Source organism: Schistocerca nitens, chromosome 2, assembly GCF_023898315.1.
Source record: "Schistocerca nitens isolate TAMUIC-IGC-003100 chromosome 2, iqSchNite1.1, whole genome shotgun sequence".
Taxonomy (NCBI): Eukaryota; Metazoa; Arthropoda; class Insecta; order Orthoptera; family Acrididae; genus Schistocerca; species Schistocerca nitens.
Window position 1 is genome coordinate 138,015,656 of NC_064615.1, and position 18,166 is coordinate 138,033,821.

At 38.6% G+C, this 18,166-nt stretch overlaps 1 protein-coding gene across 5 annotated transcripts in view; it reads left to right on the forward strand.

The window, feature by feature from the left end:
* Positions 1–17,756, forward strand: part of LOC126235831 (phospholipid transfer protein C2CD2L) — a 624,312-nt gene extending 606,556 nt beyond the window's left edge. For 3 of the 5 annotated variants that reach the window (XM_049944683.1, XM_049944684.1, XM_049944686.1), the window contains one exon: positions 15,322–17,756. In XM_049944683.1, the coding sequence (XP_049800640.1) occupies positions 15,322–15,385 (64 nt within the window). In that variant the 3' untranslated portion in view covers positions 15,386–17,756. Of the gene's footprint in view, positions 1–208; positions 237–15,321 lie in introns of all 5 variants that reach the window. The other 2 variants (XM_049944685.1, XM_049944687.1) reach the window with 2 other exon arrangements.
* The last annotated feature ends 410 nt before the right edge of the window (positions 17,757–18,166 follow it).

The following is an 18,166-nucleotide window of genomic DNA, read 5'->3' on the forward strand; positions in this document are numbered from 1 at the left end:
TTTTAAACAGAAGGATAATTTTGTTGTTTAAGTCAGACATATTATCGACAATAAATTAGCAAGCAAAACTCTTAATTTCTTTAGTGTACTTCTGAATGAGTTTATTTACACTTATTATTATAAAATCAAAGCTTATATATTTATGAATTGTCATTTATGATTAATATTTTGCAATGATTGTAATATTAATCATTCTTTTCTTTTACTGGTCCCTACTGCCTGTCTTGAGTGAATAGGTAAGAGAGCTACGATATGTTGTGGCTTGCTGAAGTTTTAAAATTATGATTTTTTTTTAAATAGTAGTTTTCCAGTAAATAATGTTTGTCTTTTTTAAGTTATTAAAGTGTTAAGCATGTTGTGCTGCAATTAATTTATTTTGTCTGCTCTCCAACACCCGACCAATTCTCTTGTTGTTCACATAACATTGAATGTACTGGTAATGCAATTAGATAACAATATCAAAGATTATGTGGTATTTCATAACCCAATGTAGTGTAGTGTAACCTTGTGTGTACTATTGCAATTTAGTGTGTCTCCCTATATGTATAACACAAACAATGAAAGGTATAAATACAGAATACATTTCAATAGGTAACAGTGTAATTTTTTCATATATGGAAAGAAATGTTGTTTTGTACCTTTCATCAGGAAATAGAAAATGAGCAAGAAAAGACTATTAAGAGCAGCAAAAATTCCAATGTTGAAGAAAGTAAGTATCTACATATGTGTTCATTAGATGTTGTTGTTGTTGTTGTGGTCTTCAGTCCTGAGACTGGTTTGATGCAGCTCTCCATGCTACTCTATCCTGTGCAAGCTTCTTCATCTCCCAGTACCTACTGCAACCTACATCCTTCTGAATCTGCTTAGTGTATTCATCTCTTGGTCTCCCTTTACGATTTTTACCCTCCACGCTGCCCTCCAATGCTAAATTTGTGATCCCTTGATGCCTCAAAACATGTCCTACCAACCGATCCCTTCTTCTAGTCAAGTTGTGCCACAAACTTCTCTTCTCCCCAATCCTATTCAATACCTCCTCATTAGTTACGTGATCTACCCACCTTATCTTCAGCATTCTTCTGTAGCACCACATTTTGAAAGCTTCTACTCTCTTCTTGTCGAAACTGGTTATTGTCCATGTTTCACTTCCATACATGGCTACACTCCATACAAATACTTTCAGAAACGACTTCCTGATACTTAAATCTATACTCGATGTTAACAAATTTCTCTTCTTCAGAAACGATTTCCTTGCCATTGCCAGTCTACATTTTATATCCTCTCTACTTCGACCATCATCAGTTATTTTACTCCCTAAATAGCAAAACTCCTTTACTACTTTAAGTGTCTCATTTCCTAATCTAATCCCCTCAGCATCACCCGATTTAATTTGACTACATTCCATTATCCTCATTTTGCTTTTGTTGATGTTCATCTTATATCCTCCTTTCAAGACACTGTCCATTCCGTTCAACTGCTCTTCCAAGTCCTTTGCTGTCTCTGACAGAATTACAATGTCATCAGCGAACCTCAAAGTTTTTACTTCTTCTCCATGAATTTTAATACCTACTCCGAATTTTTCTTTTGTTTCCTTTACTGCTTGCTCAATATACAGATTGAATAACATCGGGGAGAGGCTGCAACCCTGTCTCACTCCTTTCCCAACCACTGCTTCCCTTTCATGCCCCTCGACTCTTATAACTGCAATCTGGTTTCTGTACAAATTGTAACTAGCCTTTCGCTCCCTGTATTTTACCCCTGCCACCTTCAGAATTTGAAAGAGAGTATTCCAGTTAACGTTGTCAAAAGCTTTCTCTAAGTCTACAAATGCTAGAAACGTAGGTTTGCCTTTTCTTAATCTTTCTTCTAAGATAAGTCGCAAGGTTTGTATTGCCTCACGTGTTCCAACATTTCTACGGAATCCAAACTGATCTTCCCCGAGGTCCGCTTCTACCAGTTTTTCCATTCGTCTGTAAAGAATTCGCGTTAGTATTTTGCAGCTGTGACTTATTAAACTGATAGTTCGGTAATTTTCACATCTGTCAACACCTGCTTTCTTTGGTATTGGAATTATTATATTCTTCTTGAAGTCTGTGGGTATTTCGCCTGTCTCATACATCTTGCTCACCAGATGGTAGAGTTTTGTCATGACTGGTTCTCCTAAGGCCATCAGTAGTTCTAATGGAATGTTGTCTACTCCCGGGGCCTTGTTTCGACTCAGGTCTTTGAGTGCTCTGTCAAACTCTTCACGCTGTATCTTATCTCCCATTTCATCTTCATCTACATCCTCTTCCATTTCCATAATATTGTCCTCAAGTACATCGCCCTTGTATAAACCCTCTATATACTCCTTCCACCTTTCTGCCTTCCCTTCTTTGCTTAGAACTGGGTTGCCATCTGAGCTCTTGATATTCATACAAGTGGTTTTCTTCTCTCCAAAGGTCTCTTTAATTTTCCTGTAGGCAGTATCTGTATTACCCCTAGTGAGACAAGCCTCTACATCCTTACATTTGTCCTCTAGCCATCCCTGCTTAGCCATTTTGCACTTTCTGTCGATCTCATTTTTGAGACGTTTGTATTCCCTTTTGCCTGCTTCATTTACTGCATTTTTATATTTTCTCCTTTCATCAATTAAATTCAATATTTCTTCTGTTACCGAAGTATTTCTATTAGCCCTCGTCTTTTTACCTACTTGATCCTCTGCTGCCTTCACTACTTCATCCCTCAGAGCTACCCATTCTTCTTCTACTGTATTTCTTTCCCCCATTCCTGTCAATTGTTCCCTTATGCTCTCCCTGAAACTCTCTACAACCTCTGGTTCTTTGAGTTTATCCAGGTCCCATCTCCTTAAATTCCCACCTTTTTGCAGTTTCTTCAGTTTCAATCTGCAGTTCATAACCAATAGATTGTGGTCAGAATCCACATCTGCCCCTGGAAATGTCTTACAATTTAAAACCTGGTTCCTAAATCTCTGTCTTACCATTATATAATCTATCTGATACCTATTAGTATCTCCAGGATTCTTCCAGGTATACAACCTTCTTTTATGATTCTTGAACCAAGTGTTAGCTATGATTAAGTTATGCTCTGTGCAAAATTCTACAAGGCGGCTTCCTCTTTCATTTCTTCCCCCCAATCCATATTCACCTACTATGTTTCCTTCTCTCCCTTTTCCTACTGACGAATTCCAGTCACCCATGACTATTAAATTTTCGTCTCCCTTCACTACCTGAATAATTTCTTTTATCTCGTCATACATTTCATCAATTTCTTCATCATCTGCAGAGCTAGTTGGCATATAAACTTGTACTACTGTAGTAGGCATGGGCTTTGTGTCTATCTTGGCCACAATAATGCGTTCACTATGCTGTTTGTAGTAGCTAACCCGCACTCCTATTTTTTTATTCATTATTAAACCTACTCCTGCATTACCCCTATTTGATTTTGTATTTATAACCCTGTAATCACCTGACCAAAAGTCTTGTCCCTCCTGCCACCGAACTTCACTAATTCCCACTATATCTAACTTTAACCTATCCATTTCCCTTTTTAAATTTTCTAACCTACCTGCCCGATTAAGGGATCTGACATTCCACGCTCCGATCCGTAGAATGCCAGTTTTCTTTCTCCTGATAACGACGTCCTCTTGAGTAGTCCCCGCCCGGAGATCCGAATGGGGGACTATTTTACCTCCGGAATATTTTACCCAAGAGGACGCCATCATCATTTAATCATACAGTAAAGCTGCATGTCCTTGGGAAAAATTACGGCTGTAGTTTCCCCTTGCTTTCAGCCGTTCGCAGTACCAGCACAGCAAGGCCGTTTTGGTTAATGTTACAAGGCCAGATCAGTCAATCATCCAGACTGTTGCCCCTGCAACTACTGAAAAGGCTGCTGCCCCTCTTCAGGAACCACATGTTTGTCTGGCCTCTCAACAGATACCCCTCCGTTGTGGTTGCACCTACGGTACGGCCATCTGTATCGCTGAGGCACGCAAGCCTCCCCACCAACGGCAAGGTCCAGTTCAATTCAATCTCCACAATTTATTGCGATTTATTTACAGATTGTTCATTAGATACAATCTGTAAATAAATCGCAATAAATTGTGGAGATTGGATATTTCTGGTGAAGCCAGATATACTACACAAAAAAAGAAACTCCATCTCCCAACATCTAGTGATATCCAAAAAAAGAAACTCCATCTCTCAACATCTAGTGATATCCAAAAAAAGAAACTCGACCCCTCATGATGCCTACAGGTCAATTCTGCATTGTATATGTGTGCACAGATACTTTTAACCCGAAAATGTAAAAGCAACAGTTTTTCAAAGTGGCATTCCCTATATTCCATGAAAGGAGGTGTAACAGAAAGTTCTGTTGTACCCATGGGAACAACCCTTATATATAAACAGTGCTATAGGAAGCAAACATTTTCCAAGGATCCTCTTTAGTCTTTCCTAATGTTTCAATAAAAGACATTTTTGATAACCTCATGAAAAGAAAACAAGTGATATCAGGTAAGGTGAATGAAATGGCCACAAAATAGGACCTTATCTTCCTTACTACCCTTAAAAACATATGATGCATGTGTTCATTTATAAGATGTGCAAAGTGAGTTGAGGTTTTGTCATGTTCGAACAATATGTGCATATGTTCGACAATGTAGGAGGTTTGTTTCTCAAAAACATACCATACTAAGATGTAGTTGAACAAACTATACTCTGCAAGCTATCTTAAGATTGCAGAATGTACTTTTCCTATCACTGTCACTCTTGCTACCCCCCCCCCTCCCCCCTTTTTCCCGCTATAGTAGCAAATGGTCTGGAGTAAAAATGATTGTTGGTGAGCCTCTTTGTGGGCACATATTTCTCTAATTTTATGTTCATGATCTTTTCATAAGATATATGTAGAAGAAAGCAATATAATGGTTGACTCTTCATAGGAATGTACCCTCTCAGAATCTGAACACACTGTGATGCACAAAGCCCTTCTTGTGGTGTTTGTCATTGGAATTGGTTGAGTGTCTCAGTGATGCTGTTTTACTACTAAATGAACTTGTAGTGAAATGGGATGCGATTCTTCGGATCATCTCTCTTTTTTCTATATTGCATGGATCCCAGTATTCAAGTACCAGTCCAAATAAGCTTTATGTTAACTACCTCCTTTGAGGATGGACTAAGTTTCCCTTGGATTCTTCCAATTAATCTCAGCTTGGCTTGCGCCTTACCTGCAACTAATTCTGTAGTCATTCTACATTAAATCACTCAGTACACATACTCCCAGGTATTTAATGGATGTGATTACTTCCACTTCTTGTTATGGAATCAGGTTATCATACAATAATAGGTCTTTCTGCTTAGTTATGCACAAAATGTTACATTTGTTCATGTTGAGAGCCAGCTGCCAATCCATGCACCATGTGTTGATCCTCTGCAGGTCTACCTGTTTTCACTACAATTTTCTAGTATTGCCACTTCTCTGTATGCAACAGCACCACCTGCGAAAAGGCTCACGTAACTTAATGATGTTATCCACAAGTTCATTTATTGTAGTTTGAAAAGTAATAGTCCTATAACAGGCACTTGGGATATACTGGAATACTTGTATGTCTGAAGATTTGTATCTGTTAAGAACGGAATGCTACGTTCTGTTTGCTAGCTACTCTTTCAGTCCAATCACACAGCTGATTTGGTTTTCCATGTGCTCATATTTTCTTAAGTGCTGATTTTTTTAAAAGTTCTAAGTAAGCATATACAAGCCCAGTAACCAGTCATCAACTTTGTCTGCCCAAATTTTCACTGTTTCAATTTGCTTGTCCATACATAAAAATCATATCTGCTAATTCCATAACCTGCTACAATGCTACTTGGCTAGGACTGATTTAACTATATACCCCAACTTGGTGCAGTCACAGATCTTTGCCAGGACTGCTTCTTTTCAAAGTAAATGTCATGCTGTCTGGAGTGAATTTGTTGAGTTTGATTCACTGTTCTTTGTTAACCATTTCACCGTTGATAATAAGGGTATTTTTACAGAAGAATTGATACAGTTCACTGCTAATTCTGTATCAGCATTTTTCAAAACCAAAATGAATGCTAGTTATTTCAAAAATGATGTTACCCCATAAAGTGGGTGCCTTAAATAAAAATGTGCTAGGTCAAGGACTGCACAAAATTCTGAAGTAATTTTTTTTTTCTTTTAATTGCAATGGTGTTATGTCACCTAAGTGCTTTTGACATGCTGGATAGATATATGTGTTTATGACAGTGGAAGCATGCTTATGATACACTCTGTTCATTTTCTGATTACTTTTATATAATATACATAAATTTTCTGAAGTTTGCTGGTATACCACCAATGTCCTCATATCACTGTGCCATAAGAGATTCATAAAGACCAAATTATGACATCTTTAGATTCTCATTTATGACCACATCTGTTAGTTTCCACAAGAAGTAGCACATTGCGAACTATTGTCTTCCAGACTTTTCCAATATGTTCCCTCCAGTTTAATTTAGGATAATTTTTAATTATTCCCAAAATTTTCCCTGATTTGCCTTATGCAGTTCTGTGGTGTGTGTCAAGCAATGTTGTGTTGTCTGCATAATGTACTATGGAATTAGCTTCTACACATCTACATTTATCTACATGATTACTCTACAGTTCACAGTAAAGTGATTGGTAGAGAGTTGACACTACCACTTTCAGACAATTTATTCACCGTCACATTCTTGAATACCACATGGGAAAAAGAGCACCTAAGTCTTTCAGTGGGAATTATGATTTTGTTATAGCCTTTCCTTCCTATATAGGTGGTTGCCAACAAAATATTTTCACATTCAGAGGAAAAGTTGGTGATGGAAATTTCTTGAAAAACACCCCTTGTTGTAGTGGTTGCCACCCCAACTTGCTTCTCACATCCATGACATTCTCTCCCCTATTTTGTGTTATATACAAAATAAGGTGCCTTTCTTTGAACTTTTTTGATGTCCTGCATCAGTCCCATCTGGTAAGGCTCCTGTATCACATAGCAACAATCCAGAAGAGGACTAATGGTAGTCTCTCTAGTAGATTTTCTAAGTGTTCTGCCATCTGTTTTCTTTCTCATGTATTAGTGTGATCTGTGTAAGTTTCCAGTCCTTGGGCACAAATCTTTCATAGAGTGTGTGCTTGTATATGATTACTAAATATGGAACCATTTTATCAGCATACTCCAAAAATAACCTAACTGATATACTGTTTGGACCAGAAGCTTTGCCTTTATTGAGTGACTTAAGTTGCTTCATTATACTGAGTGTATGTACTCCTAAATTATTCATGTTAGTTTGTGAAGAAATTTTGGAAAACTGTACTGAGTAACTCTGAATTAGTGGCCCTGTCATCAGTAGCATTACCTTTGCTATCACAAGATGTAGGTATTCACTGCTTCTTGCTGCTGGTGTGCTTTACAAACAACCAGAACCTCTTTAGATTTTCTGTCAGATTTTGAGATAGAGTGGAAACTATCTCACAATGAAGTCCAGTCTAAATTTTACAAATGATAGAGATTTTGCATTCTTTTAAATCTGACATGCTTTACTTGTTTGTTCTATAAGAGAACCTTAACCTGTTTTGTGTACCATAGGGGAACTATTCAGTCTCTTACTAATTTTTATAGTGTGGAAATCTGAATTCCCATGAACACTATTTCTCTGAATTTAAACCAAATGTACTCTATGCTTACACGGTTACTTTGGAAGCAGTGGAGACTGTCTGTAAGGGAGGTGTCAAGCAAATTTTCATCCAGTTTTTAAATAAATATGTTTTGCATTTATTTTGGGTGGTTTTGGATGTTACAGTATTTGGTCTCATTACAACGGACTTGTGGTCACTAATTCCTGTTTCCATCATGTTGCTCCCTATTTGAACAGGATTATTTGTTGCGAAGAGGTCTAGTTTGTTATTGCACCCTTTTACACTTTGGAAATGTACTTTTTCCAACATATTTGGGGTAGATTGAAGCCACTACCAGCTATAATTGTGTATATGGGATTGTAAACCATTAATTAAATTAAACTCTGCCCAGGAGGGCCATGAAAGCCCAATGGTACCAACCTGCTGCCAATAGGCATCATTGCATGCAGATATGGAGGGGCATATGATCAGCACACTGCTCTCCCGGCTGTATGTCAGTTTACGGGTCCGGAGCCACTACTTCTGTCAAGTAGCTCCTCAGTTTGGCTCACAAGGGCTGAGTGCACGCTGTTTGCCAACAGCACTCAGCAGACTAGATAATCACCCATCCAAGTGCTAGCCCAGCCCAACAGCGATTAACTTCAGTGATCTGACGGGAACCAGTGTTATCATTGTGGTAAGGCTGTTGGCAAACCATTAATTGCAACAATGAAAAAAAAGTGAACCTAGAACCAAATCCTACAGCAACTGAGATGAATTGTCCTCTGTTTTTAAATAGGACTTGAGTGCAGATCAAGGTAGGTCGATATTGTGGTCTTCAGTTTGAAGGCTGGGTTGGTGCAGTTCTCCACACCAGTCATCCTGTACCAGCCTCTTCATCTCTAACCACTATGAACTACATCCATTTTGTATTCAAGCCTCAGTCTCCCTTTGCAATTTTTAACCACCCCTGCACACACACACACACACACACACACACACACACACAAGCACGCATGCATGCGCGCAAGGACACGGACATGCGCATACACACACTGATGCCTCAGGTTGTGTCCTATCAACTAATTCCTTATTTTGGTCGAGGTATGCCATAATTTTTTTTGCATTTTGACTCAGTACCACCATTCATTATTCAATCTATCCATATAATCTTCAGCATTCTTCTGTAGCATTGTGTTTCAAAAGCTTCCATTCTCTTCTTTTCTGAACCAGTTATCATCCACATCTCACATCTCTTCAAGACTACACTCCAGACAAATACCTTCAGAAAAGGCTTCTTGAAACTTAAAAGTTATATTGTGTGTTAATAAATTCCTCTTTTTCAGAAATTCCTATCATATGTTAAAAAAATCCTCATCTTCAGAGATGCTTTTCTTGCTGTTGCTAATCTGCATTTTGTGTCCTCTCTATTTTGACCACTAACAGTTCTTTTGCTGCCCAGTTACCAAAAGTCAGCTACTACTTTTAGTGTTTCATTTTTAATCTAATTCCTTCAACACTGCATAACTTAAGAAGCGAAAAAAGGAGGAGAGTAGGGGGAGGAGAGGAAAAGGAGGAGAGTAGAGAAGGAGAGAAGAGGAAAATGAGGGAAGCAGGGAAGAGTAAAGGATGAACAGGTATGTTGGCAGAGGATGGCACACAAAGGCAATGAGAGAATGTGAGAGGGGAGGAGGTGACAGGACAAGAGGGCAGACACTGTTAGGTGTAGGGTGTGGGATGTGTAGGATACTGCAGGTTGAGGCCAGGATAATTTAGGGGGCGGAGAATATATTGTAAGGATAATTCCAACCTGTGCAATTCTGAAAAGAATCCAGATGGCCTGGGTTGTGAAGCAGCCATTAAAATCAAGCATTTTTCACAGCTTGTTGTGCCACAGGACTGTCTACTTTGCTTTCAGCCACAATTTGGTGGTGACCGTTCATCCTGATGGACAGCTGGTTAGTAGTCATACTAATATAAAAAGCTATGTAATGGTTGCAGAAACCTGGTACACAACATGGCTACTTTCAAAGGCCCAGCCGTTCATGGGATAAGATAAGCCTGTGCTGGGTGGTTGGATTGGATAGGTCTTGCATCTAACTCTTCCACAGGGACATCATTCCTGTGGCAAGGGATTGAAATTGGAAGTTGTGAGGATTGTGTGGGCAACAGAACACCACTTTAGAAGGTGCGCGAAAAATCGTGGGTATAAGATGTCCCTCATTTCAGGGCATGTTGAGAGATAATCAAAACCTCGACAAAGGATGTGGTTCAGCTGTTCCAGTCCGGGGCGATATTGGGTGACAAAGGGAGCACTCTTTTGTAGCTGGCTGTTATGTGTGATGGGAGGATTGGGGTTGTGTGGGGAAATGGCACAGGAAATCTGTTTGCTGACTAGTTCTGAGGGGTATTGCCTGTCTGTGAAGGCCTTGGTGAGACCTACAGTATACTGGGAAAGGGACTTTTTGTTGACGGGTAGCAAGACTGTATGGGAGGGGCTTTTTGATGTGGAAAGGATGGCAGCCGCAAAATGTTGGTACTGTTGGTGGATTTAATGTGAAGAGAGGTGTGGATGGAGCCATCAGAGAGAAGGAGATCAACATCTAGGAAGGTGCCACATTGGGTGAGGATGACCAGGTGAAGTGGATGCAAGAGAAGATGTTGAGGTTGTGAAGGAATAAGGATGGAATGTCTTGACCTTGACTCCAGATCATAAGATATCAACAATTAACCTGAACCAGGCCAAGAGTCTGGGGTTCTGGGAGGCAGGGGAAGTTTCCTCAATATGGCCCACAAACAGGTTGGCATAGGATGGTGCCATACACATGCCTATGGCTGTTCCGCAGATTTGTTTGTATGCCTTCCCTTCAAAGGAGAAGTAGTTACATGTTAGTATAAAGTTTGATAGGTGAATGAGGTAGTGTGTTTGCAGTCTGAAGGATGCTGGGAGAAATAGTGTTCAATTGCGGCAAGTTCATGGGGGATTTTGGTGTATAGGGAAGTGGAGTCAGCTGTGACCAGTAGGAAACCAGGAGGTGAAAGGGTGGGGATGGTGGAGAGTAGGTGAAGGAAGTTGTAGGTGTCTTTGATGTTTGAGGCTAGCTTATGGGCAATTGGTTGGAAATGTTGGTCAATGAGGGCTGAAATCCTTTCCATTGGGGGGGGGGGGGGGGGGGGCACAATAACCAGCTACAAAGGGGCATCCAGGGGTGTTGGGTTTGTGAATTTCAGGAAGGACATAAAAGGTGGGTGCACAGTGTGCCATGAGGACGAGTAGGGAAATGGATTCAGGAGAGGGGTTCTGGGAAGGGCCTAAGGCTTTAAGCAGGGACTGGAGGTTATGTGGGACTTTTGGATGGAACAGTACTCTTCAGACAGTACTCTTCTCTCCCCATACCCGTACCCTACTATCCCTCCCCCTTTCCTGCCCCATTCCAGATTTTCTGTTCACATGACTCTCATATCCCAGTCAGAGCTGCTGGTGATGCCAGCCAAGTGCGCATGAGGTGTGCTTGCTTGTGCAAATGTGTTTATGTTTTATTTGCTGAGGAAGGCTTTGACCTATAGCTGCATGTGTCTTTTTGTTGTGCCTGTCTGCAACTCAACAGGTCATCTTTACAGCAAGAAACTATCTGTCCTATTAAGGTTGGTTGTTTTTGGGGAAGGAGACCAGACAGCGTGGTCATCGGTCTCATCGGATTAGGGAAGGATGGGGAAGGAAGTCGGCCGTGCCCTTTCAGAGGAACCATCCCGGCATTTGCCTGGAGTGATTTAGGGAAATCACGGAAAACCTAAATCAGGATGGCCGGACGCGGGATTGAACCGTCGTCCTCCCGAATGCGAGTCCAGTGTCTAACCACTGCGCCACCTCGCTCGGTGTGTCCTATTAAGGAAGTTTCCATTGTTTGAAGAACTACATTTCAATGCTTCCTAATATTTCAATGCTTTCTTTAAAATGTGCCTCTAATTAATTTTGTTTCAAAGGCTCTTCATAAATATGCCAGGACACTCATAACACATAAGTGTTAACTCTTTTCTTTCTAAACAGGTTTGTCAACCTGTCTCAAGGCTTGACGTACCTTCCATTAGATATCTGAAAACCAATGCCTTTGTAATGTAATAATGTCTTGGTTGGCATATCAAGACAGGATTATCTACCTAGTTCTTTAATCATACCCTACAAAGCAGTTGCTCTGATTAGGGTCCTAGGTCAATTACTAAAAACTTTCCATATTCCAACATTTTTCATAAATCTTAACTGTAAACAGTTCCTTCACCACTATCATTTACAAACTTATTTCTCTAGATGTGTGACTTATTGTCACATTTGCTTCATTTGAATGTTGTATATCTTTTCCACTGCCTTCATTTTATTTCATTTCTTACATAACCAGAAAACGAACCTACCCTAGACATGTTCTGTCTACTGTTGCCTGCATCTTTTATTACATTTTGTATCTTCTTTATGGAGAAAGCAAGATTATCACATATAGAAATCAGATGACAAGCTTTCATATAATTGTCCCTCATGGAAAAGAAGGCAAAAATACCAACAGAGGAGGAGTACAAATGGAGTTGTATTTGGAACACTGCTATGCACAATGTTTTCACCCGCCTTGAACTAAGTGAGGTGGGCACTGTACTAACATTCAAGAGGAAAGGGCTCAAATCCCCATCCAGATGTAGGTTTTCAATAGTTTCAGTAAGCTGTTTAAGGCAAAATGCCAGAATGCTTCCTTTAATCTACATCCACCCATACTCTGTAAACCACTGTGAAGTGCATGGCAGAGGTAAGGAAAGGGCTAATTACCTTTCCTCCTATTGCCTCATCTGAGCTTGTGTTGCATCTGCAATGGGATCATTGATTGTTCCTTAACCTGCCTTGAAGTTTCATTGGAGCTTACACTTTTGAAATCAACTTTTTCATGTTGTAACTTTATCGTTCTTCACACACACATTCTCTCTCTCTCTCTCTCTCTCTCTCTCTCTTTCTGCAAGCTAGTGTTCGATACTCTCTTCTTTTCAGATAAACCACACTTTCCTAAAATTCTCCCAGTAAATCAGAGTCAACAATTTGCCTTCTCTACTACAATCCTTAAATGCTCATTCCATTTTATATTGCTTTGCATTGTTTCACCTAGATATTTAATTAGTGTAACTGTGTCAAGCAACACATTACCAAAACGGTATTTGAGTATTAAAGGATTGTTTTTCCTACTTGTCTGCATTAACTTACTTAGATCTAGCTGCCATTCATCACATCAACTAGAAAGTGTGTCTAAGTAATCTTGTATCCTCCTGAGTCACTCAACAACAATGTCTTCCCGTACATCACAACATCGTAATCAAACAGCTGCAGATTGCCACTTACCCTGTCCGTCAGATAATTTTGTACCCAGGGGCGCTCCTGATGATACCTTTCTCCACAATGAACACTCACCAACGAGGATGGCGTACTGGATCCTGTTACTTAAGAAGTCAACAAGCCACTCACATATCAGGGAACCTAATCATTATACTCATAGCTTTGTTAACAGTATTCAGTGGGCAACTGTGTCAAATACTTTTTGGAAATCTAGGGATATGAAATCTGCCTGTTGCCCTTTATCCATGGTTCGCAGGATGTCATGTTAGAAAAGGGCAAGCTGATTTTCACATGAGCGCTGCTTTTTAAAACTGTGTTGGTTTGTGGACAGAAGCTCCTCCTCCTTACAGAAAGTTATTACATTCAAAATGAGAATATGTTCAAGAACTGTGCATCAAACCAAGTTAAGAATAATGGCTGGTAATTTTGTGGATCTGTTCTTTTATCCTTTTTATATAGAGGAGTCATCTACACTTTTTTCCAGTCGCTTGGAATTTTGAGATGGGTGAGAGATGCATGGTGAATACAAGCTAAGTAAAGGGCCACTACCATATAAGACTTTCTGTAAAACTTATTTGAGACTCCATCCAGACCTGGTGACTTACTTGTTTTCAACTCTTTCAGTGGCAGAATAAAATTTAGCACGAGTGCTATACACATCATATATCAGGGTATAAGAAAGAGAACTGGGCATACACAGTTGAATACCCAAGCTCATGCATCTGACAAAGGACAGTTCTGATACTGATGAAGACAGCATAAACAAAGTTATGGACAACATTTTAGATTAACTGTTTTCTTTTCAAGGATTCATTTTAGTTCATATAATTTCACCGCATGTGCAATATGAACTGTGACACTGTATCCTTTTTCATGCATCAGTCAATTTTTGTTCTGTTCCCCCTTGTAATCGTAATACAGTATAGATAAAGGCAAATTATACACCATGAGTTGTAAAAGTCTAGCCAGTTCAATGTCACAGTTCATGAATCAGTTGATTCTGTACTTGAAAGAAATGTTTATGGAAGACATATCCCTTTAACTACCTTACCAATTCTTGCAGTATTGTGTAGTGTTTAACATTTCTTTTTCTTGTCTTAATATAGAATTGTTGCATGGTTTTCATTTATGTGTAGTAGTTTTAAATCTTCCATTCTGAACTGAACGATTAAAGTTGTCTACTTTATGAACTACCAAATTAACAAGAACAGTCTTTACAGGTATTATAATACAGTGTTAGAAGAAACTGCAATACCAAAACTAATGTAGAGTAATGAAATTTCTGGAATACCATGTTAACAGAATCTTCCGTCGGTTCTTGGTAGAACAACATAACATTACTAAATGAAAAGCACCAGTTTGATCGAGCAGGCCAAGGCAACATGCTGATGCTCTGTAAAGGGTGTTGGGATACAATAGCGATATGTGGATGAATGTTATCCTGTTGGAAACTGCTGCTTTTCATTTATTATTTCTGTAATACAGTTGTCTAGGTAACATATTTAAGTGAATAACATTGCAAGATCGTAGGTCAGTGTAAGTGTGAGATAAGACATTGCAAATGTGAAATGCTGGTACATTAATAACCGATGTAACCACCAGAATGCAGAATTGTGAGCATGCAGACATACATGCATTGTGTCGTTCAGGTACCGCATGTAAGTTTATGGGATTGAGTTCCATGCCTGTTGCACTTGGTCAGCCAATACACATACAGTTAATGCTAATTGTGGATAACACTGGAGCTGTCATTTGATGATGTCCATATGTGCTCAATTGGAGACAGACATGGTGATCGAGCAGGCCAAGGCAACATGCTGATAGTCTGTAAAGGGTATTGGGATACAACAGTGATATGAGGATGAATGTTATCCTGTTGGAAAATACCCCGTGGAGTGCTGTTCATGAATGGCAGCACAGGTTGAATCACCAGACTGGCATACAAATTTGCAGTCAGGGTGTGGGGAATAACCACAGAGTGCTCTGTCTGTCTTACAAAATCACATCCCAGACCATAACTCCTCATGTAGGTACAGTTTGTCCTGAAATCAACATACTTTTAGATACCAGTTTTCAAATTATCTGAGTGAAGTAACTGGTTTTCATCAGACCATGCGAGAGGCGTCTCAACAGTAAATATTCACCTGACATTTTTTCAACACTTTCATCTCTATATATCTACCAACTCAATACTCCTGTACTTTGTTTGCTTATCATTAATGAATTAATGTGGGTTGATATGAATAGACAAATCATTGGAACAATTTAATGTCGACCTTTGATTGTAATACTAAATTCCATTGCAGTGCATACCTCTCAAGCCCCTACATGGATAGGCGGGTCTTCCAACTGAAGAATGGCTGGAGCTGAAGATAGAGGAACCTACGCTGCCGTCATTCTGTCATGTGCTGGAGTATTATAAACAACCAGTACATCTTGATAAATGACTCACTTTTGCACAGCTTTCATTTATTAAGAGAAGAACATTATCGTCTTATAATTATTTTTCCAGCATCTGATAGTGACAAGTACATGGTGCTATTCATAGCTGCATAAAGACTCTATTTTGTTATGTGAATAATAACATGAAAATGTGCTGGCTTGAATGAAATATTGCTTGTACTGCCTGACATGCTATTTTGCCCTTAAATATTCACTGAAAGGACTTGATAACAGTTTTACTGTATTTTAATAAATTGTACACAAAAATGAAAAGAAAATATTGTATGACTTCAGAAAACTTATGCTTGAGAAGATGTGGAGTAGGTTATATAACATTGCTTTTGTACACACAAACATCTATGATGTAACAAAACTAAAGTAATTAAGATATTCAAATGCTCTTTGTACCTTTTTTGTTTTGATAATTCAAGTTTATTTGACATAGAAAGCAGAATTTTTGTTAAAAATGTACCTTTCTATAGTTTTGATCATTAACACATTTAGCAAGAAACTGCAACAACTGAGAGAGGTATCCAAAATGTGGGGTTCTTACTCTTATAAACAATGTAATTATTTTAAACCAGTTTTTGGAGGACTTTTAAAATGTTGTAGTAAATGCTTATTTTTATGTACTTACTAACATCTATTCGAAATGCAGTATTTGAAACTGCGAACTGCTGAACTGATGTGTTTGTTCACCACCACCCCACCACCATCTTCATTTTATACATAAATGAGAATGTAACAATTTGTTCACTCTTGTTTTGTGTTTGTACTCATTTGCATCCTCAGCATCACATTAATTTCTCAAGTAATTTAAATGTTTTCTTCATCTTCACACAGATTTTTAATTTTATTTTGTTGTAGCAATGCAGCATTGTAAATATTACTGATTTAAATTTAATGGATGAGGAACCCCCATTAAATTCAAATTCTTTAAACAGTAAAGATAACTGCAGCATATATTGACTACTCAGAGACATTGAAATAAATGTTTGTTGCTTTTAAGTGCACAATTTATCTTACCTGCATATATAAATTGGAACTGTAAACAGTAAGGTATTAAATAATATATGTGCAGTTATCTGTGAATATCTTGTTTGTAGTGTGGTTCATTTTTCTCAAACAGTGACCACTACCGGAAAGCCTTTTAAATGATATGCAGGCATTTAGGCTTCTTCAGACTCTTGCTGTCCATTTTGAGATAAGTTTTCTTCTTCATTCCAGTGAAACTGAAATTTCCTGTAGTTTCTATTTGTGTTCACATTCCTAAAATAAAACTCTGTTTAAGATCTGTTATACTTAAATCACTACCATTAAACATCTCTCTTAAAGAACAAATGCATCTCTGAAAAATGTGTTTGAGGGACTACATTCATTTTTAATTACACCGAGTTATTTGTAAAACTAAGAAGCCATTATAATTTAATTGTATAGATAAAAAATCTACTCACCAAGCAGCAGTAGAAAACACACATTAAAAAATGTTGTAATTGGGCAAGCTCTCAGAACCACTGGCTCCTTCTTCAGGCAGTGGGGTTGAAGGGGAAGGACGAAGGGTGAAGGAAAAAGACCTGTTGAGTCCTTCCTTCTCATCATGTGCACTAAATTTCCTTTGACCTGCAGTCCTGGATGACTTCCTGAAATCTACCTCTTTTTTCAAGTCATCTCCAGTCCTTTTCCTTCACCACTCTTCCTTCCCCTTCAACACACTGCCTGAAGAAGGAGCCACTGGCTCCAAAAGCTTGCCTTATAACCGTCTTTTATGTGTATGTTATGCCGCCACTTGGTGAGTAGATTTTTTTATCTATCCAATTAAATTATTATGTCAAAACTGATTGTTTTCGTTATTATAAAAAGCCATTATGTAATTCAGTTTGCTTCACTTTGCTGGAAATGACTTAATGTGATAACCATAAAGCAATTATTTCAAACTGTCTTTTGAAAGTTTTGCAATTCTAATGGACATAGACTACATACACTGATTATCGGAACGTTTACCAGTGCTTGCCTCTTTGGTGTTGGCAGTAATACATTTATATGATTTGTAAGGGACCATGGTACCGTAAATAGGGTATTTGCTGAAACCATGGACTTTCCTGCCACTGACCAGTGCAAAATGCTTATGGTGGCTTTGAAATTTTAATTTTCCTGTATTTGTGAAATAGTATGTATCACAAATTGTTATAAATGCAAGTGTTGCTTTATGTATGATTCTATTGAGTTTCCATCAGTTATTTTGATGGAAATATATTTTAATGTGTACAGATTTATTAATGCAATACAATTTTAATATTAAACTGTTTGCTAAAAAACTTATGTTTTTCATTTCTTGTACAGGGTGTTTCAAAAATGACCGGTATATTTGAAACGGCAATAAAAACTAAACGAGCAGCGATAGAAATACACCGTTTGTTGCAATATGCTTGGGACAACAGTACATTTTCAGGCGGACAAACTTTCGAAATTACAGTAGTTACAATTTTCAACAACAGATGGCGCTGCAAGTGATGTGAAAGATATAGAAGACAACGCAGTCTGTGGGTGCGCCATTCTGTACGTCGTCTTTCTGCTGTAAGCGTGTGCTGTTCACAACGTGCAAGTGTGCTGTAGACAACATGGTTTATTCATTAGAACAGAGGATTTTTCTGGTGTTGGAATTCCACCGCCTAGAACACAGTGTTGTTGCAACAAGACGAAGTTTTCAAC